Source organism: Natator depressus, chromosome 5 (genome assembly GCF_965152275.1).
Source record: "Natator depressus isolate rNatDep1 chromosome 5, rNatDep2.hap1, whole genome shotgun sequence".
In the NCBI taxonomy this organism is placed as follows: Eukaryota; Metazoa; Chordata; order Testudines; family Cheloniidae; genus Natator; species Natator depressus.
In genome coordinates, this window is record NC_134238.1 from 41,316,869 (window position 1) to 41,339,355 (window position 22,487).

The 22,487-nt window shown below is 41.7% G+C and overlaps 1 protein-coding gene and 1 long non-coding RNA gene across 6 annotated transcripts in view; one reads left to right on the forward strand and one right to left on the reverse strand.

Annotated features, from left to right (window-relative positions):
- Positions 1–18,766, forward strand: part of NLN (neurolysin) — a 68,370-nt gene extending 49,604 nt beyond the window's left edge. For both annotated transcript variants that reach the window (XM_074952641.1, XM_074952642.1), the window contains 6 exons: positions 1,343–1,544; positions 4,371–4,557; positions 5,510–5,638; positions 11,655–11,791; positions 17,282–17,450; positions 17,899–18,766. In XM_074952641.1, the coding sequence (XP_074808742.1) occupies positions 1,343–1,544; positions 4,371–4,557; positions 5,510–5,638; positions 11,655–11,791; positions 17,282–17,416 (790 nt within the window). In that variant the 3' untranslated portion in view covers positions 17,417–17,450; positions 17,899–18,766. The remainder of the gene's footprint in view (positions 1–1,342; positions 1,545–4,370; positions 4,558–5,509; positions 5,639–11,654; positions 11,792–17,281; positions 17,451–17,898) is intronic.
- Positions 7,858–22,487, reverse strand: part of LOC141987369 (uncharacterized) — a 56,174-nt gene continuing 41,544 nt past the window's right edge. For 3 of the 4 annotated variants that reach the window (XR_012639506.1, XR_012639509.1, XR_012639507.1), the window contains 4 exons: positions 11,175–11,299; positions 9,803–10,021; positions 9,248–9,367; positions 7,858–8,248 (listed from right to left, as the gene is read on the reverse strand). This is a non-coding gene — a long non-coding RNA (uncharacterized LOC141987369). The remainder of the gene's footprint in view (positions 8,249–9,247; positions 9,368–9,802; positions 10,022–11,174; positions 11,300–22,487) is intronic. The other variant, XR_012639508.1, reaches the window with a different exon arrangement.

Below are 22,487 nucleotides of genomic sequence, written 5' to 3' on the forward strand. Positions count from 1 at the left end.
ATTGAATGTGATTCCTCTCTAGGCCCCATCTTACCTAAATGTCTCATGTTACTTGGGGCTCTGGAGTGACTAAGGTTTCTCGAAGTGCACTGCCTGTCCCACAGGATCTGCTTCCCAGGGCCCAAGAAGATCCACTTCAGGTGGACTCCATCCTACATCCTAACCCCATGGCCCTAAATTTAAGGGCTTGGTCCTTGAGCAGAGCCTTCTAAAAGTGTTTGAGTATCTCAGGCAAGTTTTTGATCATTTTCTTGAATTCATGCATCCTTCGCATAATATGGGGCTTGGGCTTCACTCTCGGTGGTGCAAAAGTCTTTCAGCCTAAAAATCTTTCTTCCTGCCATCCTGGACTTCCTCTAGGCAGGGTTTGACAAGAACATGTCAGCTAGGTACCCTAGAGTGCTGGCCTGTGCACTTAATGGACTTGGTTCAGATAGATGGCTCCCCAGTAGCACAGACCAACTAATCGCCAATTTGCTGAAAGTGGTCTCTTACCTTAGGCCTCCAGTTAAGTCTCCCATGCCTCCATGGAGATTTTGTCTTATTTTTAGATCCCTTTAAACCTCTGAGGTCTCTCCATCTCTATGTGCTGGAAATTGGCTTTTTGCTGGGCAGGGAATGCTACAATTCAGGTTATGACCTCATATGACATCATTATGCAGGTCCTCTAATCAACGTCCTTCAGTAAAGAAAGGGAAGTGAGGGCCTGGTATTATTAATGTAAAAAGCAAGGGGGAAATGACACTAACTTCTTGCATCATAAAACCGCAATAAGGAAGGGGGAGAGGAATATTTTGGACTTCATGTTTAGTGACTCACTTTTAATTATGACAGTTTTTCTAACTGTATTAACTAACAGTTTAATTAAAATCACATTTTGTTTTAAAATCACATTGCTAAAGCAGCAAACCCTGTTCTTTATTCTTTAAATCTGCTCAAATGCTAGTAACAAAAGCTAATGCTTCACAGAATGGGATTTGTCTTTCATACTGTAATGGTCATGTCTAAGATTAAGTAAAATTAACTTTTAGAAGCAGCAGAGTTATCACTTTTGATTACAGTAATATACTATATAAATAAAAAAGAGGCTTGCAAATGCTGCTCTAAATATTAAAGTGTTGGGATTTAGAAGTACTTTTTCTTTGTGCTCTCAGTAGAATCCTAAGCACAGTGACTTTTATAAAGGTCATAGGACACTATCTTATTGTGGTTTTTCTAAATAAAAGAAAGTGTGTCCCTTCCTCATATAACATCATAGAGGGAAACAGCCCTCTTCCCCAGGCTATTTGTGGAAGATAGGCCTATTGTGTAAGGATGGCTTTTGGTATATTTCCTTGCTCAGAGAAGGGAAGTATGGGCATGCCGCATGCTTTGGTCTCCAGCCTGGCTGCCTACGCTCTGATGGCAGCAGAATGATGTCTGTAGCTGCTCTGGTGACCAACTTCACAAAACCAACATCAGATCGCCCATCATTGCTGCAACATGATGAGGTGAAGACTTACTTCCATGAGTTTGGTCACGTAATGCACCAGATATGTGCGCAGGTAAGTAATGTTTCTGTTTCATTAAAATAACTAATTCTTCACAGTCTCTCAAAGTGTTGGTGGGGGAGGGGTAAACCCTGTTTGATGGGTGTATGGTTTCCTTAAGGTAAGTATTTAAGAGCTTCACGGTAACTTTTCACAGTTGATACTTGTTTTGAGTTTTTGTGTACAAGCCCAGCAGTGAATACAACTTCTGGAAAATGTTCGTGTAATAGCAAATCCTTTTCCCTCTGTACAGCCTGAGCAACTGGGGCTGAGGAATGAGCAGCTCCACGAGGAAGGAACCCTCCCATAGGCAACAGAGCTACTTTGGGGCTAACACTGCAATTGTTGCTTTTGATAGTATCTGCAATGTGTTAGGAACTGTACGGACACAAAAGAAAGCAGAGTCCCTGTCCCAAAGACTGGAAATGGCGGATGAATCCACTGTCATCACATGCCTCCGATCCCAGTCACTTTCTGCATGGTGGCGGCACGCACATAGGGAGCCCTCACAAAGCTGCTCTTCTTGGTACAGAGGGTGCATACATCCCCTACTTGAGCTTCCTGAATGCTACCTTTATTCCTCCCTCCACCATGTAGCAGAGTCACACCAGTCCTGCAGCAGTCAGGAGCCTCCACATAAGCAGAAAGGCTGGAATTGGCCTGGAGACTTGTGATAAAGACATAAATAAGCTGCTTAGTTTCATCTTTAGTTGAACCGCATTTAAGATTGATTCTGCTATGATGATGATAGATTTATTATTAGTCCAATTAATTTGTTTCCCTTTGTTTGAAAAGTATAGCCTTCAGTGTTTCTTCTTAAAAACTGTAAATTCTGTACCATCAGCCCACCTGTCCAGAACTCATGTGGTTGCACTCCGGCCTCTTTAACCAATAGGTAGCAGCACGAATAAAATGTCAAAGGTATGTAGCATACTTAGGATTTCATTTCCTGGCTTCCAGTCCCAGGTAGAACTTCCGCAGAACAAGGAACATATACATCTACTGGCTAAATTTGGAATTAAACAAGTTGGATTCTGAATTCAGAGCTAACAGCTAAATTTTGTACATATCTTTTCTCTCCTGGCTTGTCTGTGAAAAATGGGAAGAATCCAGCTATTCACTCTTGCCTCAAGATATCTAGGAAACAGTTTTGGAGTGCAAAAATTAAAGAGAAAACCCTGCCCCTTCCTCCACAGCTATGGAGGGATTCCTGGTGACTGGAACACATGTGGATCTGCTGCAGAAATGAGAGTAGGATTTGAAGGAACCAAATAGGGATGCGCTTCCCTGGCACAGAGTGATTTAGAAGACTAAGGGACATTTCATTCATGCTGCCAATGGATTTCACTTCTTTCAAGCCCAGCGGCACCCCTTAGTTCAAAAATATTGTGCAGTATTTCAGGTGCCAGCATACTCCTACAGAATTAACAAAATTGGAGGGATAGTGCTCAACAGGATAAATGAGTCAAATGAAATCCCTGAAGCAGGTCTAAATGCATTAGAACTAAAGCATTATACAGCAATTATACAAGTTAATCACTGAGTTACTTTTGTGATAGAACAAAATTTTGTAGCATGTTTACAAAGTAATTATATTGAGTAAATTAGATTTATTTTTAGGGTTGTCAATTAATTGCAGTTAATGCATGCAGTTAACACAAAACAAATTAACTAGATTAAAAAGTCGCAATTAATCCCTTGTTGTAATCACACTGTTAATAATAGAATACTAATTAAATTTATTATAACTATTTTTGAATGTTTTTCTACATTTTCAAATATATTGATTATAATTACAACACAGAATATAAAGTGTACAGTGTTCACTTTATATTATTATTTTTATTACAAATATTTGCACTGTCTACTCAGTCGTACTTCTTGTTCAGCCAGTTGCTCAGACAGACAAGTTTGTTTATGCTCCCCGCTTCTTATTTACAATGTCACCTGAAAGTGAGAACAGGTGTTCGCATGGCACTGTTGTAGCCAGCGTTGCAAGGTATTTATGTGCCAGATATGCTAAACTTTCGTATGCCCCTTCATGCTTCGACTTGTAGGCTCTAAAGTTTACACTGTTTTGATTTTGAGTGCAGTTATGTTAAAAAAAAAAATTCTAAGTTTGTAGGATGCACTTTCATGGTAAAGAGATTGCACTACAGTACGTGCATGAAGTGAATTGAAAAATACTATTTCTTTTGTTTATTTTTTTACAGTGCAAATATTTGTAATAAAAATAATATAAAGTGAGCATTGTACACTTTTTATTCTGTGTTGTTATTGAAATCAATATATTTGAAAATGTAGAAAAACATCCAAAATATTTATAATACATTTAAATTGGTATTCTATGATAGTTTAACAGTGTGATTAAAACGGCGGTTAATTGCGACTATTTTTTTCAATCTCGTGATTAATTGCAATTTTTTAAAATTGTTTGATGGCCCTAGTTATTTTGTGATGTCATGGGGCAATGCTGAAATGTAATTATATTGCTATAATATGTCATGTAAGAGAGAGTAAGAAAAATAGACCTGTTTCTGAGTTCCTGTGACTAAGAATCACTGCATGATATATTGTTTTGGTTAGTTTTCTCATTGCTTATAATTTAATTTAACTTTTCTTCTTCCCTCTCTTAAAGTTTGAGGCTATTTTAACATTGATCTTTCTTGTAATACAGCTGTTTATAATTCTGCCCTGTTTTTACACCGTCACAGTTTTGGCACCTTACATAGGTTGACATTTACTAGATATATGAGCTAATCTCATTTATATTTTAATTTAATATAATGGAGGGTTTTTTGTTGTGTTTTTGTTTCTTTGCTTGTTTTTTGTTTTTGTTAGACCGATTTTGCTCGATTTAGTGGAACTAATGTGGAAACAGACTTTGTAGAAGTTCCTTCACAAATGTTTGAGAACTGGGTATGGGAAAAAGAACCTCTACAGCAAATGTCAAAACATTATAAAGATGGGAGCCTTGTTGCAGATGCTCTTCTTGAGAAACTTGCTGCCTCTAGAATGGCCAATACAGGTATTTTTTTTCTTTTACATACCAAAAGCATTCATGAAATGGTAGGAAAGACATAGGGCAATATCCTGCAAAATAGAGAACAGGCATATGCCTTAGATAGCAGTCTCTTCTTCCTTCACTGTGTATCCACCTCCCCCATGACTGCTACTGAGAGGTAAGCGCACCTCTAGAGAAGAAAGGCCCATTAGATTATACTTTGGAAATGAGTGCAAAAACTGCTTAAATGCTGAGATTTACTGTAAAAAAAAAAAAAAATCTGATATCTTAATTGTGTTCAAACTGTGAGAAAAATACAATTTAAAAAGATGGAGCTTGTAACAGCAACTCCTTCCAACAGCCTTTCCAACCTTTTTTTAATTATTCATTTCAGCTAAGAGGAAGAACAATTAATGCACTAGACTGGGAGTCTGGAGACTTTCCTGACTGCTACTATCTCTTTCTGATTATTATTATTTGTGCTGTGGTGAAACCCCACCCCCCAAAACCACTACCAGGATTATGCTTGCTGTTGAACAGACACACAGAAAGACATTATCCCTGCTCTCCAACATGTGTGTATAAAAAAACAATAAGAAGGGAAGTGGGATAGAGGACAAAGGTAACAGTAATGAGAGCATGTGTTTACAGAGGCTTACCTATGTGTCTACCTTAAAAGTTCCAAATGACTTAAAATTGCTTTTTGTCAAATATCAACAACCCCCTCAAGTCCTCTTCCTAGCTATTGTCACTTGGCAATTTCCTTTGGCACAGACTTCCTGTGTGTACATGGGTAAGTCTCTGTGCTTGATTCTCTGTCTTTAAAATGAAAATGATATTTATTGTCCTCACTGGATTTTACAGTGCCTAACTCATTAATGTGTATAATGCATGTTGAAATCCTTGGATGGCTGATACCATAGAAACCCAGCGTATTACTATAACATTTATAAACCAAATGCCCTTATACCACTAGGTCTTTTGACTCTTCGTCAGATTGTTTTGAGCAAGGTTGACCAGTCCATTCATACCAAATCATCTGCTGACCCTGCAGATGAATATGCCAAGTACTGCATGGAGATTCTGGGAATTTCTGCAACCCCAGGTATGTAAAAGTAAAGTTTTCATGCAGGATGTCTGACTGCTTCAGATAAGCATACAGTACCTTCACAGTAGGTCTTATAGCAAATCAGGTGAATATGGTTTAGAACAGAAATCCAGTTTATGAAACTGAACTCCTTACTTTGAAATAAGACAAGAAAGGTCAGTAATGTTATTACATCAAAAATATCCATTTGCAGCTAGGATATATTCCAGATTGATACATTAATGCCCTTCTAAATCTGAAGCACTATTATATGTTAAAGGGATGATTACATTTGATTTCAACATTAATAATTTGTTAATGTTTCTTTCTTCTTCAAGAGCTTGTTCATATCCATTCCATATTAAGTGTGTGCGCACCATGTGCACTGTTGCCAGAAATTTTTCCCTTAGTGGTATCTGTCGGGACAGCTCTTGCGCCTTCTGGAGCTGCACACTCATGTGCCGGTATAAGGGTTGCCGCCAACCTTGCACCCTCTGTTCCTTCTTACCGCCCATGACAGTTGCTTGAATGACCCTTTTTGCTGTGGCAAGGTTTCTTCCCAGTGGTTTTTGAACTCTAACTTGTACTTAGTTGTCATCTTTTAGTGTATATAGTTTTTGTAATTAGTATTAGCGTAGTTAGTGTAAATAGTTCCTGTTGTTGTTCCTTCACCCCAGGCTTCAAATCTTCTGCTTCCTGTGGCAAACCTATGCCCATGAGTGACTCACCCTCCAGCTGCTTGAAGTGCTTGGGGGAAACTCACATGGACGAGTATCAGATCTTTTGGGACTTCAGACCCTCCACTAAAAAGGAAAGAGACATTAGGCTGAAAACTAGCCTCATGGAAGCCACCCTCAGAGCCGCGCCGCTCTGATTCAGTTCTGAGCACTTAGGCATCAGTGAGAAGTGCTCCTCTGGAACCAAGCTCTTCCTGGCACTGTTCACTATCTCCGGTGCCAAAGAAGAAGCACAAAAAGCAGCACATCAATGGAGGGCGCTTGCCAGTGCACAAGAAAGACAAGTGTGGGGAAAGCAGCACAGTGAGATCCGTGCCAGGCCATTCTTCCACTCCTGGGCCCGCAATATCACCAATGATTTTGCCTAGAGTGTTGAGTCTGGTGCGGGACGCTCCAACGACACCCGGAAGCCACCATGGCACTAGCAGTCTGACTGTTCTGTCAACCCCGGAAGTTTTCCAAGTGGCGAGGGGGCTACTTTCTCTCCTGGTCACCTTAACTCCATTGGGACACCTTCCAGCTCCGATGTCCAGAAGCAGGAAGGAACAAGGAGCTCCTTTCTGGCACTCTCTAGCGGCAAGTTGACCCTGATCCCAGTGTCCTAACCATTTATGGTCCGCTGCTGGTCCCTGGACCTCCAGCACCACAGGGTGGCAGAATCAGGTACTGCTCCAAGAGCAGACTCCTCCTCTTAATTCCAAGGGAAACCGTACGTGCAACCTAAGGCTTACCAGCGGTACCCAGCCTATGCACCACTGGACTTTGGTACCAGTCCCCATGCCAACACCTGGCCAGCAGGTCACTGACCAATGTAGTGGCCTTACTGGAACCCCTGGGAGATTTCCCCCAGGCACTGGGGCCTCACTCCCATAGTTCCTACTCAGGGGTTTCCAAGAGTTGGGCTGCTGGCACTTGGCACTGGCCCCCAACTCTGTACTGACCCTTGTAATAATGTTCAGGAGATGACTCTGGTGGATGTCATTGAGACTAAAGAAGAAGAGGGATCCCCTCCTCTGGTGCAAGCCTCCTCCTCCTCTCCAGGACAATTTCAGGGCCCATCAGGACCTCCTGAAGTGGGCAGCAGCGAAGCTGGGTCTGGAAATTGAGGACCTTAAAGAGACATCATACAGCCTTATTGATATCCTGGCTGAAGCAGCTCCCTCCAAGGTGGCCTTACCCATCAATGAGGCTGTGAAAGGATCGATCAAGGTCCTATGGCAAACTCCTTTTTCTTTGCCCCCCATCTCAAAGAGGGCAGAGAAGAAGTATTACGTGCCAGCGAGTGGGTTCAAATACTTGTACTCACACCCTCCTCTAGGGTCCCTGGTTATGTCTGGAGCAAACAAGAGGGACAGGCAGGGACAGTTGAGCGCTACCCATAAACAAAAAGACTCCAAGAAACTGGACTTTTTCAGAAAGGTTTATTTAAAGGGTAGCCTTCAACTACGTATCTCTAACCAGCAAGTTTTACTGGAGAGATATGATTTATAATCTGTGGTACTCCCTGGCTAAATTTAAAAACTCTGTCCCAATATTCAAGGCAGGAGTTCACTGCCCTTTTGGAAGAGGATAAGAATGTGGCCAGGACCTCTCTCCAGGCGACTTTGGATGCAGCCAACTCGGCAGCCAGGACAATGGCCTCCGCTATCACCATGAGGTAGTTGTTCTTGGCTCCAGTTCTCGGAGCTTCCTCACATGGTCCAACAATCTATCCAGGACTTCCCCTTTGAAGGCTCCTCTCTATTCTTGGAGCAGACAGACACTGACTTCACAGCCGGATGGACTCAAGGGCCACCCTACAATCCTTAGGCCTTTATGCTCCGTTGGTTTCCAGGAGGCACTTCAGGCCCCAGCAGCCTCCTCATTTCTTGATGCCTCCAAGACAAGAGCCCTACAAAAGAAAAGGGAGAGGTTAAGTGGTGCCAACTGCTCTCATCCACCTTAACTTCCCAGCTGGGGTCTCAGAGGTACTCTGGGGCCTTTTGAAGGTGCACCTGAGGGCATTACCACAAGTCGCTGCTTCAAGATCCATCTCCCCTTTTATTTTTGGACCGTCTGTCCCATTTCAGCCCAGCATGGTCATAGATAACATTGGACTGTTCAGTTCTAAGTACAGTGACAGTCAGCTATATCCTTCAATTTTATCCACCCCTTCCTCCCACCTCTCTTCAGTGACCCTTCTCACAAGCAACTCCTCGTCCAGGGGGTGCAATCTCTTCTACAAATGGGGTCTGTGGAGGAGGTTCCGCAAGATTAGGGAGGAAAGGGGTTTTACTCATGATATTTCCTAATTCCAGAGGGGGCCTCCAGCCCATTCTGGACCTGTCTCGCCTCCTCAGATATCTCAAGAAACTGAGGTTCCGCATGGTCTCCTTAGCCGAGACTGGTACTCTACCCTCAACTTAAAGGACGCATACTTTCACATTTCTATCTTCCATGGCCACAGAAGATTTCTCAGGTTTGTCATGGGTCAGTGCCACTACCAATTCACCACTCTTCCCTTTGGCCTGTCAGCAGCCCCTGGTTTTCACAAAGTGTATGGCAGTAATATCAGCCTTCCTCAGATGGTGAGGCATCTAGGTCTACCCATATCTCCAACAACTGGCTGATCAAAGGTTGGTCACGGACTCAAGTTCAGAACAGCATCAGCATGTTCCAAGCCACCTTCTCAATGCTGGGTTTACTGATAAACGAACAGAAGTAAACTCTTCTCCCGGCTCAGAGTATAAAATTTATTGGGGCGATGCTCAACTTGACCCAAGCCAGGGCCTTCCTACCAGAGACCTGATCCCGGACCATGTCGGACCTGATATCCAATATCATGGTCCACCCAATTACGACAAGTCAGGTTTGCCTCAAGCTACTGGGGCACATGGCGCTGTGTACTTACATGGTTCAACACGCAAGACTGCGCCTCAGGTCCCTCCAGATGTGGCTTGCATCAGTATATTCCCTAAGCAGATACCACTTGGACTCTGTGCTCACAGTTCCTCCCCTAGTCCTTGCCTCCCTGAAATGGTGGAAAGACCCAAGATTGTTAATGATGAGGGTTCCCTTTGTTACCCGTCAGCTGTCAGTAGCTTTAATCTCAGACGCGTCAGACCTAAGGTGGGGAATCCACCACAACAACTTCTTGCGACCAGAGGCCCTGAGTCCTGAAAAACTCCCCCTGCCCATAAACGTCAGGGAGCTCAAGGTAGTACACTTAGCTTGCCAAGTGTTCCTTCCCCAGATCTTAGATGAGGTGGTGCAAGTCCTGACAGACACTACTGCAACCATGTTCTATATCAGCAAGTAGGGAGAGGCCCGATCTTTGGCCCTATGTCAAGAGGCCATCTGTCTATGGGACTTCTCCGCAAAGCACACCATTCATCTCAAGGCATCACATCTATTGGGACCCCAGAATGTACTGGCGGATCACCTCAGCAAATCCTTTTCCACTCACCATGAGTGGTTTCTTCCCCCAGAAGTCACCAGGTTCATCATCCAAAGGTGGGGGCCTCCAAAGGTGGACTTGTTTGCTATGAGACAGAAGAGGAAATTCCATCAGTTTTGCTCGCTGCACGGGCACAGCCTGGGCTCCCTCTCCAATGCTTTCCTGGTGCCATGGACAGATATCCTATTCTACGCCTTTCCCCCGATCCTTCTGGTTCACAATGTCCTCCTAAAAGTCAAACAAGACAAGGTGAGAGTTATTCTGATAGCCCCAGCATGGTCTGGCCAACACTGGTTTGGCACGCTCCTCTATCTGTCAGTAGCTATTCCACTCTCGCTCCCACTCCATCCAGACCTAATCTCACAAGACCACGGCTGGTTGCTTCACCCGAACTTCACCTCCCTGCACCTAACTGCATGGATGCTGCATGGCTGAACCCAGAGGAACAGGCTTGCTTGGAACAGGTCCAGCAAGTCTTGCTAGGTAGTAGAAAGCCATCCACCAGGGCTACCTGGCCAAGTGAAAACTCTTCTCAACATGGGCACCTCAACAAGCTCCCTCTCCATCTCAGTTTTCCCTTCAGTCTATCTTGACCTACTTGCTCCACTTAAAGCAGCATGGCCTGGCCCTTGCGTCTATCAAGGTACACTTGGCAGCCATCTCTCAGCCTTCCACCCACCGGTGAACGGTCAGTGTTCTCACACAAGATGATGGTATGATTTCTCAAGGGGATGGAGAGGCTCTATCCTCAGGTCTGTGAGCCAATCCCCCCATGGGACTTAAACCTGGTTCTGTGGAGACTCATGGATCCCCCCCTTCAAGCCGCTAGCATCATACCCCCTGCTGTTTCTCTCTTGTAGGGTCACCTTCTTGGTGGTGATCACCTCAGCCAGAAGGGTCTCTGAAATCAAGGCCCTTATATCAGAACTGCCGTACATAGTGTTTTTCAAAGTCAAAGTCCAACTGTGCCCCCACCCGGCCTTCCTGCCAAAGGTGGTGTCACAATTCCATAACAACCAGGCCATTTTCCTGCCAGTCTTCTTCCCAAAACCTCACAAGAGCTCTGAGGAATGGTGGCTTCACTCACTGGATGTTAGGTGTGCCCTTGCCTTCTATATGCAAAGGACTAAACCCTTCCGGAAATCCACATAACTCTTTGTAGTAATAGCGGAAAGGATGAGAGGGCTACTTGTGTCCGCCCAAAGGATCTCATCCTGGATAACCCCCTGTATTCAGGCTTGCTATGAGCAGGCGAATGTCCCACCTTCGGCCATCTTAACTGCTCACTCCACAAGAGCCCAGGCTTCGTCAGGGCAGTGTTCCTTGCACAGGTCCCAATCCAGGACATCTGTAGGGGTGCAACCTGATCATCAGTACATACCTTCACATCTTGCTACACCATCACAACAACAGGCCAGGGATGATGCCAGTTTCGGGAGAGCGGTGTTGCTGCCTGCATGTCCATGAACTCCGAGCCCATCTCCGAATGTACTGCTTGGGGGTCACCTACCATGGAATGGACATGAGCAAGCAATCAAAGAAAAAACAGTTACTAACCTTTCCATAACTGTTGTCCTTTGAGATGTGTTGCTCATGTCCATTCCACAACCTACCCCTCTGTCAGAGTTAACGGTAAGAAGGAACCGAGAGGGTGCATGTCTGGCTGCGCCCCTTTTACCGGTGCATGAGCATGCAGCTCTAGAGGGCACTAGAGCCAGCCTGATGGATACCACTAAGGGAAAAATCTCCAGCAACAGTGCTTGTGGCACGCACACACCTAACATGGAATCGCCATGAGCAACATCTCAAAGAACAACAGTTATGGAAAAGTTAGTAACCATTTTTTAATTTGCTTTTTAAGGAACAAACATGCCAGCTACTTTTGGACATTTGGCAGGTGGATATGATGGCCAATACTATGGCTATTTGTGGAGTGAAGTTTTTTCCATGGATATTTTTTATAGCTGCTTTAAACAAGAAGGAATAATGAATCCAAAGGTAAGATAGGAACTAGTTTTTTAGTATATACCAGTAGTGAATTTTTTAAATTTCAGAATTAGCTATTGTATAAGCTCCAAAACTAGATTATAATCAGCAAATCAGTAGGTTTTAACATTTTAGGCCTTTCTTATGGTATGTATTGTGACAAAGCTCTGTCCTTGCCTCCGTGGGTCCCGCGTTTCCTGGTGGATTTCGCTAGCCTCAGGGGCTCACTATGACCCTCCATGTAACTCTTCTCTCTCTCTAGAGACAAGGGTCACAGTCTACTGAGCCATTTTCATCATAAGCCAGCAAGGGAGGTGAGGAGAAGTTATCCGTCCTTGCACAGTCTCTGTTGTCTCCCAGTCTCAGTGATTAATCAGGGGGCAAAGGTGGGGGGAGCCCAGGCCCACCCTCTACTCCGGGCTCCAGCCCGGGGACCCTAATAGTCTCAGCTATGGGAGCTGACCTTTTAGAAACATGACATGTACAATTCCCTGGGCTACTTCCCCCACAGCAGCCCTCACTTCCTCAAGCTCCACTTCATCCTTAACTCAGGGCCTCCTTCCTTGTGCCTGATATGGTGTGTACTACTCAGTCTCTCCAACAGTGCAACTTCCTCCCACAGCTCCTGACATGCACACCCACCTGACTGACTGGAAGGCTTTTAACTAGTTTCAGCCAGCCCATGATTGGCTTCAGGTGTCCCAATCAACCTAGTGTTCTCCCTGCCTTCTGGAAAGTTCTTAATTGGCCCCAGGTGTCTTAATTGACCTGGAGCAGCTGCCATTTCACTTATCCTGGTACCAGGAATTTGTTTAGCCTGGAGCTAATATATCTATCTCTCACTACTTTTCTGTAGCCATCTGGCCTTGCCCCGTGACAGTATCAAATCCACTACATCAATAAAAAAATTTATAAATGGTTTAATTTTATAGTAGAAAATCTGTATTTTAAGGGCATTTGTGTTTTATACAATTCTTGGCTATAAAGTTAAATATTTAAAACTTGTATAAGATATATGGCTCCTGTGGTTTGTTAGGAGATGATTTCCACTTTCCCCTTTATTTTACACTGCACAGTATGGGAGAGCACACTGTCTCATGGTAAAAGATTATGCATGGTCTGCTGCTATAAAAGTTGTATGACACTAGTGCCATCTTTCCATTAATAGCAACTCACCTATGTGTGTTGTTATGCAATTACCATTCAGAGTATGGAAATCTAAATCTATTTTGGGCCTCCCCTTTTGCAGCACAGTATAATTTACTACTCTGTCAGATCAGTTGAAGCATTTTGTGATTTGGTTTCTTTGTTTGGTTTTCGCAGGTTTAAAAATACATTCCCTCAAAAGGCTTTGAATCTTAAATTATTGGTTCATTCTAGAGCTGCTGTTTTACTCCTTTGTAGGCCTTGACCTCTTCTTTTCACAGCACAAAGGAAGGATGGCTGTTCTAGTGGTTAAGGTGCTAGCCTGGGACTTGAGAGCCTGTATGTAATTTCCTGTTCTTACACAGACTGCCTCTGTGACCTTGGGCTAAATCCATAGAGGGATTATTCACAAAGTGGACAACTGCCATTTATATGCCTAAATTCAAAATTTAGATTCTCAGAATCCTTGTTTGGCTGCTGCCTAATCCTGCAGGTGCCTAAATTGCCACTGGTAAAGCCCCCTAAGTGCCTACGTTTCTGTCGCTGGGTATACACCCATCTGCTGCGTTAGGCCCAGTTGGTCCTCAGACTAATCATTCCCTGCCTCGCTCACCTGTGAGGCCTGATCTGGTAGGTGTACTTCAAGCATGCCTACTGGATTGAGCTTCACAAAAAGTGGAGGTGGTGTGGTGGTGCAAATCTCCCTTGTATAACCTTTAAGCTAATAGTTAGAGCACTCACCCATGGTGTGGAAGGCCCAAGTTCAAATCCTCCCCCTCTGCTTGATGGGGGCAGGGATTTGAACCCAGGGCTTCCACTTCTCAGGTGAATCCTCTGACCACTGACCTCTGAGGTGGGTCTCGATCTCTCCTGGTGAAGCTCTTCCATTTTTTGCATATAAATAGTCAGCAGGCCAGAGACAGAGAGTGAGAATGATTCTATAGCCCAGTGGTTAGGTCACTAACATGGGATGTGGGAGATTCAAGTCCCTGTTCCACTGAACTAAAGTTATAAGGGCTTTACCACCCGCCCCCTTTTTTACAAGAAAGGGTCTCAGTGCCTAACTCCAGGAGAGGGTTTGTGGCTGTAAATGCTGAGAGGAGGGAGGCACCTGCCTCTGGCCTGGAGTTAGGTTCCTAACTCCCTTTGAGGAGTGGGGCTTAGGCTTCACCCCTCTCCTTGTGGGTACCTTAATTAGCTCCCTGTTCAACATGCTGGCTTTTGTTAATCCCATTTGTAGGCACCTGATTCTCCCCATGCATTGTATAGGGATCCTGGGCACCTAACTCAGTGCTATGTATTCCACTAGACCGTGGGGCAACTAATAGTTAGGTATTGCAATGCTGAATCTGATCCCATTTATGGATCTAGCCCCTTAGGTCTTCCCTTTTCTGTTCCGTGTGCTCTCTCTTTGCATAGGCACAATCCATTTTCTAAGTGTCTCTGAAAGATGACTCAGAGTTTTGACTATTCAAAATTTTCCCAAATTGCTCTGTGACTTTTGTTTCTCCCGATGCATTAAAGTGTCTTGTATTCTGAGTTTTATTTAGGGGTTTTTTTCTGGACTTTTTTCTCTTTATATGAGAGGCTTAAAAATAATTTGTCTTTTCAATGATCGTACCACTACCAAATGGATATTCACTGTGCTTCAGCTACATAGCTTCTTGGTGCCTTTCTTTAGCGTGAGGCCTTCTGGAAACTCTCTTTATGAAGAAGAGGAGAAAAATAGTTATTTCACTGCAGTCTGTGACCTTTATCTTTGTTCAGCTGCTCATATAACTTTTTAAGAGGGATCTACTATGTGAGAGCTACTTGGGGAAGGCTTTTTTTTCCCTTCCTTAAAGTAACCTCATCTCCAAATCAGATCTGTTTAACCAGTTGTCCTTTCTGGTTGCATTCTTTAGAGGCATAATAGAGTTTCCGTGACGGGACCAACAACTCTCTGTAAACAAATATCAGATACTCTAATAAGCTAAAATCTTTTCTTATTTCAAACAAAAACAGCCACCCCCAGGTACCCAATTAGGTTTCTTGCTACAGCAGCAATTTCAAATAAGACCTCAAATAATTTCAATTTCAGAAATTCATGAAAGGAAGGCAGTTACTAGCATATCACAAGACTGGGGTTTTTAGAACCTCAGCTTACCTCTTCCTGTCAGAATGAAACTGAGGTTTCACTTCCTGCATAAGCAGCTATCACATTAACAACTCGAGTGTTAGAAACTGTATTTTTAATGATCACTCATACTCTTCTGAACTCTGTAGCTTTATTATTGTCAGACTCCTCAATCCCTACAGATTTTATTAAGGAATCTCTACTCTCTCAAGAACTGGGAGATGTGATTACCTATATGATGTAGTAAAAGATTTGTTCCACTGATACCACAGATTTTTTTTTTTTCCAAATTACTCTTTACTCTCCAAAGAACAAAGGCTCGATTCTGTATTAGACTTCCGGAGACTAACTCAAGCAGTAAAATATAAGCAACACATCAGTACGTTCGCTCTTCAATAAGTTATCCAGACAGTGCACCTGGTAAGTCAAGGTAGCCTCAATACATTTCCTAGAGTTTTTAAAGAGAGATGTTAAAGATTCAGAGGAAAAAATTCTTCCCCTCTTTTCCCTCCATTGGAAGAGAAGGCTCAAAACACAGCAGAATTGCTATGGTTCTGCTGCATGGGGGAAAGCCATGCAGGAGCTTCCAGACATATCTGGATCATATGCCTAAATCCACAATTAAGGGCAGTCATGGCTGCTCTGAGTCAAACCATGAAAGGTTTAGAAATAATTTTTTTCTCCTGCTGCCCCAACCTATCTTGGAATCCCTGTGGAAAGACCATTTACTCAAGCTTTTCTCAGGGAATGGGCTTGAAAGATGGTAAAGAAACAGCAGTATTAACCATAGTAGTCCAACTACTACAGCCAGATTTTTCAATGTGTTAGAGACCATATGGTGGGAAATGAAGCTAAGGGGTGAAACAACAGCATAGAGGTCTGTACAGTTTCCAAAAAGATGATCAAACCTCAGAATTCAGCCAATAAACAGGACCTTCACTTAGTCCTTCAGCACAGCTATCAAGAAGTTGTATAGTCTTAACAGACAACCTATTAGTGATGTATTATCTATGACAAACAAGGAAGCACCTTATCCTAATTCTTCTTTAGTCAGGAAGCCTAATAGATCTAGGAACCCTGCATGAAGAGAAACATCTTCCCATTGGCATTCATATCTCAGAGGTCCAAAATGCTATAGGAAGATTCTTTAACTAACTATGAATGGGAACTAGTACTGAAGAGGACTTCAGATGTTGTAACATGCCTCTTGTCTTTCTTGTTCAGGTAGTTCTGATAACTAATTATCGCTTCAGGAGTTACTGGCTAATTCTGTTAAAGGTGTCCGCTTAAACAGAAGCAGTGTTGGTGCTTGGCTGTTGTTGCATCCAAACAAATATTCCTCTCACACCTAACACTTCTATGAGATGGCATAATAGGTACTATAATAGAAACAAGGTACCTGAAAACATAAAACCTGTCAGCTCAGTAGTGTGAGATATTTTCATTAAATTACTAATTCCATATGAATAAATGTTAAAGAATTTAAATGTTTTTTAAAATTAGAAAGAGAAATCCATAATTACTATTCTAATATCATATTTCAACTGTCTGTTAAAATAACAATACTCTTAACATTACTTGTGATGTTGTCGGTGTTCTAACAAATCCATGTGCTTTAGGTAACAGACTCTTGTGGAAAAGCCCCCTGAACTTGGGTTTCGGCAGGGAATAACTCTTTGTTACCTAACACGTTTAAAATTAATATTAAGGTCTATGTGTTTGTGTCCTGATAATGATTTAGGATAATTCAGCTGCTTATTATCCCCCAATACAGCAGATAGGGATTCCTTCAGTTTGGAGCTGATAGCCAAGGATTTTGAATGCGTGTGTGGACTTTGAGTGTGGACTTAAGGTTCCCTTGGCGTGTCTGGCAGTCTTCTGAGATAACCCATCCACCCCGGATTTTGGCAAAGCACTGTACGCATGGTGTCTCTTGGTGAACATCTTACAGAACATGGGTAAATGAAAGGATTGTGACTACATAAATGCTATAAGAACACATGAGAGAGGTTTTTTCTTCAGGAATTGATGGAGGCCTCTGCAGACTTGAGCCCACTCTGGCCACATAGCCCTGGTTGTCTCTAGGATACACCCCAGGCTTTGGCCCTTAGTATTAATGGAGAATGAGGAGAGAGGTAGTTTCTACCATGATCAGCAAGCTGTCTTTCCTTTATTTGTTGTTGATTTAGAGAATTGCACAAACATTAAATATTAACATTTTGATTTACTTTTTCTGTCAGGCTGGAATGAAATACAGAAACCTTATCCTGAAACCTGGAGGATCTTTGGATGGGATGGATATACTCCAAAATTTCTTACAGCGTAAACCAAATCAGAAAGCTTTCCTATCGAGTAAGGGACTGAATACTCAATGAAGCAACAGATCCTTTGTAATGGTACATCAGCAAGGTGGGCAACTTGAAATCTCAGTGTATTTCATGCCTTTCTTAGACAATGTATCACACAAGGGAAAACCAGTCACTTTTAGATTTTTTTTTTTTTTTTTTTTAATATTATTGTATAAATTTGATTCAGTCGCACAGGGCTACAAAACTTAACACATTGGACCAACACATTCTAAGATACTGTGTTGAAATTTGTATAGTGATTTTATTTGTGAATTGTTATGAAATGATACAAATTAATCTAGAAAAAATACTGACTTGTATGTCTCTTGAAAGAGACATGGTTGAATTATTCTTTGTGAATTAATTTTAAAATGAGAAAAAATACATTCCCCAAAATTAAACAATTGATTCATTTTTATTCTACAGTTTCTTTTATTGTACTGATAGCTCACTAACATCTGCTGTCTAAATTAAACTCTTTCTATGACTTGGGTTTTTCTTGCTTCCAGGCAGAAGATCCAAGATTGAGACTTGGGAGAGGTCTTTTGCTCCCGAGAGTGTTATTGGATGAGAGATTTGCATTGATGACACCTTCATCTTTTACTTTTATGTTAAACTATCATCATGTACTGTATAATTTAAGAACTTCTCTCCTAATTTTAGTTGTGTCTCCTGAGAAACAGGTGAAGAAGCTAAGATCCTTGCAGTTCTATCATCTTCTATCATCTTCTATATCAGGTTGATATAAAGCTTTATTCGAGGTCACCATCCATCTCCTTTTCATTCTTTCATACCACCACTAGCAGTCACTAGAAAGCAATACTTGTACAATTATAATAATTTCAATTGTTCTGTGAAGTCTTTCATGCTATGTAGAAAAAAACAATTTGTCTCCAGTAAATTTTAATAGATGGTGAAAATAAATCCAAGAATGTTATACACATGCCCTGAATCTTATTAGTAATTCTTTCCAAGGTGACAACCTGGAGATGTTCCAAGAAAAGTCACATAATTTAATTATTTTACATATTGATGGAGAGCATGACTGTAAAGCCATGCAGTGGATTGCATTGCAGTTTCCTCCAATAGAAAATAACTACTTATGCAATTACCCAAATAAAACCATAGGCGCAAGGCCCTTGTTCTTGGAATATATAGAGACGTCACCCTTAATTTCCAAACTGGGCAGTTCTGAGGCGTTACCACACTACCAGGAATCTTCTTGTTACTAACTTACATTTTCACACATTTGACCATTTCTTTACCAGAACTGGAGAATAATGAAGCAGAAAAATTTATATGAAGTTCCCCATTTGGGATTTAGCTGTTTGTGAATTTTAAAACTTGAGATGAGACATGCTACTGAATCCCAGCAGCTATGGATACGAAGAGACAGACAAATGTACCCCAAAAAGGAAAGCCTTATTACATTTAAGCAACCCATACTGAGATCTGAATACAGAGTTACTAAGGAATTTGAATGGTGGTGTTCAGGAAGCATTGATAACCATAGAAATAGTATTTGTCAAACATAGAGTGTTTGCTTATAACAGATAAAAAGATATTAGTTCCCCCGTACCCCAGAAATAAATCCAAATTATTTCACTTTGTCCAGGAACAAATTCACTATTTTAAAATATTGAGCATACTACAGAGATTCATTGATCAACCAAGATTTGAAAGCTGTGACTACCAACGTATTGGTTTTAATGTGCCCTTTGGGATTTAAGAATAATGCCATCATATATATGCTGATCAGGAGAATATCACAGACTTTTCCACATTAAGGTGTCAGCTTCCACTGATTAGTCTTCAATATGGCAATTATATAGGCCAAACCTAGAAACTACCTGGCCTCATTACAGTCAGTAACTAATCTGTCAGACTTGAATCAAACCTTTTGCTTTACCATAAATACTAATATGAACGTTCACAGCCAGTTATATTTATGCCCCAGTTCTGTAACTATATGCACTACCACAGGCCCATACATGTGCATGCAGTTCCATATGTGAGAAACAGCTGTATAGTAATTGAGGCATCCTGAGGATATTAATCCTTCACTGGAAATTAAGGCAAGGCTGTTTTGTAAACCTTGAATTTTGTCTGGATTAAGGTCTGTTAAATTCTAACTGGGTTTGGAATGAAATACTTTGCTTTTCTTCTTTTTAAACAATTATTTCTGTTAAGGTGGCAGTTATCGCTAAAATATTTTTAAAATATGCACTGTAGAATTTTAAAATTCTTATGAATAGAAGATACAAAAAATAGCAGCTGAGCAATGATGCTTTTGTAAAATGAATACACAAGTCTCTGAACAATGGAAGATTTAGCAAGAGACAAAATGTAGTGTTCCTTTTCAATCTGCTAGAGAGATTACCACATGAGGGAGATCACTCTTTGCATAAAATAGAGGTTTCAGCGTAAAGAAGTTTGTGAATGCAATGCTTCTAAACAAAAGTATGCTTATGATTATATAGTTGGAGAGATTTAATCTGACTGTTAAATAGTGAAACAATCTGTTAACACAATGTGCTATTGATGTAAATAGTTGAACTGGCTTGCAGGCTTTTCTACTATTCCCAAAAGTCTCCATCATGTACAGTTAAGAACATAAGACTGGCCAAACTGGGTCAGACCAATGGTCCATATAGACCGGTATCCTCTCTTCCAACAATGGCCAATGCCAGTTGCTTCAGAGGGAATGAACAGAACAGGCAATCATTGAGTGATCCTTCCCCTGTTCTCCACTCCCAGCTTTTGTCAAACAGAGGGTAGGGACACGCAGAGCATGGTGTTGCATCCCTGCTCATCCTGGCTAATAGCCATTTGATGGACCTATCCTCCATGAACTTATCTAGTTCTTTTTTGAACCCTGTTACAATTTTGGCCTTCACAACATCCCCTGGCAAAGAGTTCCACAGGTTGTCTGAGCGTTCTGTGAAGAAGTGCTTCCTTTTGTTTGTTTTAAATCTGCTGCCTATTAATTTCATTGGGTGACCCCTAGTTCTTGCGTTATGTGAAGGAATAAATAACACTTCCTTATTTATTTTCTCCACACCAATCAACATTTTATAGACCTCTGTCATATGCCCTCTTAAGTCGTCTCTTTTCCAAGCTGAAAAGTCCCAGTCTTTTTCATCTCTCCTCAGATAGAAGCTGTTCCATACCCCTAATGATTTTTGTTGCCCTTCTCTGTACCTTTTTCAATTCCAATATATCTTTTTTGAGAGAGAGCGACCAGATCTGCATGCAGTATTCAAGATGTGGTCGTACCATGGATTTATATGGAGGCATTATATTTTCTGTTTTATTTTCTATCCCTTTCCTAATGTTTCCTAACATTCTGTTAGCTTTTTTGACTACCATTGCACATTGAGCGGATATTGTCAGAGAACTATCCACAATGACACCAAGATCTCTTTCTTGAGTGGTACCAGCTAAGTTACAGTTATCGTTTCATATGTATCGTTGGGAATATGTTTTCCAACATGCATTACTTTGCATTTATCAACACTGAATTTCATCTGCCATTTTGTTGCCCAGTCACCCAGTTTTGTGAGGTCCCTTTGTAACTCTTCACAGTTTGCTTTCGATTTAACTATCTTGAGTTCTTTTATATCATCTGCAAATTTTGCCACCTCACTGTTTACTTCTTTTCCCAGATCGTTTATGAATATGTTGAACAGCACTAGTCCCAATACAGATCCTTGGGGACACCACTATTTAACTCTCTCCATTCTGAAAACAGACCATTTATTCCTACCCTTTGTTTCCTATCTTTTAACCAGCTACTGATCCATGAGAGGACCTTCTCTGTTATCCCATGATTGCTTACTTTGCTTAAGAGCCTTTGGTGAGGGATCTTGTCAAAGGCTTTCTGAAAGTCAAGTACACCATATCCACAGGATCCCTCTTGTCAACATGTTTGTTGACCCCCTCAAAGAAATCTAATAGATTGGTGAGGAATGATTTCCCTTTACAAAAGTCATGTTGACTCTTCCCTCAACAAATAGTGTTCATCTATGTGTTTGATAATTCTGCTCATTACTATAGTTTCAACCAGTTTGCCCAGTACTGAAGTTAGGTTTACCAGTCTGTAATTGCTGGGATTGCCTCTGGAGCCTTTTTTAAGTGATGTCACATTACCTATCCTCCAGTCATCTGGTACAGAAGCTGATTTAAGTGGTAAGTTACATACCACAGTTAGTAGTTTTTTCGTTTTATGTCTGAGTTGCTTCAGAACCCTTTGGTGAATACCATCTTGTCCTGGTGACTTATTATATCAGTTTGTTCCAAAACTTCCTCTAATTACATCTCTCTCTGGGGTAGTTCCTTAGATGTGTCAACGAAAAAGAATGGCTCAGGTGTGGGAATCTCCCTCACATCGTCTGCAGTGAAGATGGATTTAAAGAATTAATTTAGTTTCTTGGCCTTCTTTTCCTTGAGTGCTCCTTTAGCACCTGGATTGTCCGGTGGCCCCGCTGATTCTTTAGCAGGCTTCCTGCTTCTGATGTACTTAAAAAAAAATTTGCTGTTACTTCTTAATATACAAACTTGCATGTCAAGAGTTAGGCACCTGATAAAAGTGGTCTGATTTTAGAGGTGTTAAGAACTTGCAATCCAACTGACCCCATTTCAGAACATCTGAAAATCAGGACACTTGCTTAGGTACCAACTCTAAACACCCATGTTTTAAAATGTTGGCCGCCATCGAAGCCTAAGCCTATAATACACACTACCTGCTGAATTTGTACTTCCTCAACAAAGTGGTATCAATACCTCTTTTTGAAATTTCTTTGATATCATTCTCACCAAGTGCTCATTTCTGGCATGTGCCAAAAAGACACAGGTTTTAGCTGCCTCAGAGAGTTTGTTTGGCTTCACAACCCAGGGTTCTAAAGTGAGAGTCAAACAATAAAATGGTGAAAATATTGCTGCCTTTTCTGCCATAATCTGACAATTATTTTAAGGACTGGTGCTTCCACTGAGTATGGTGCTGCCAGAAAAAACACTGGTGTCCTGCTATCTTGCTGCAAATGGCTGGTTTTCCAATAGGAAATTATATGGCTGCTAGTTCCTTTTAGACAAGTAAAAG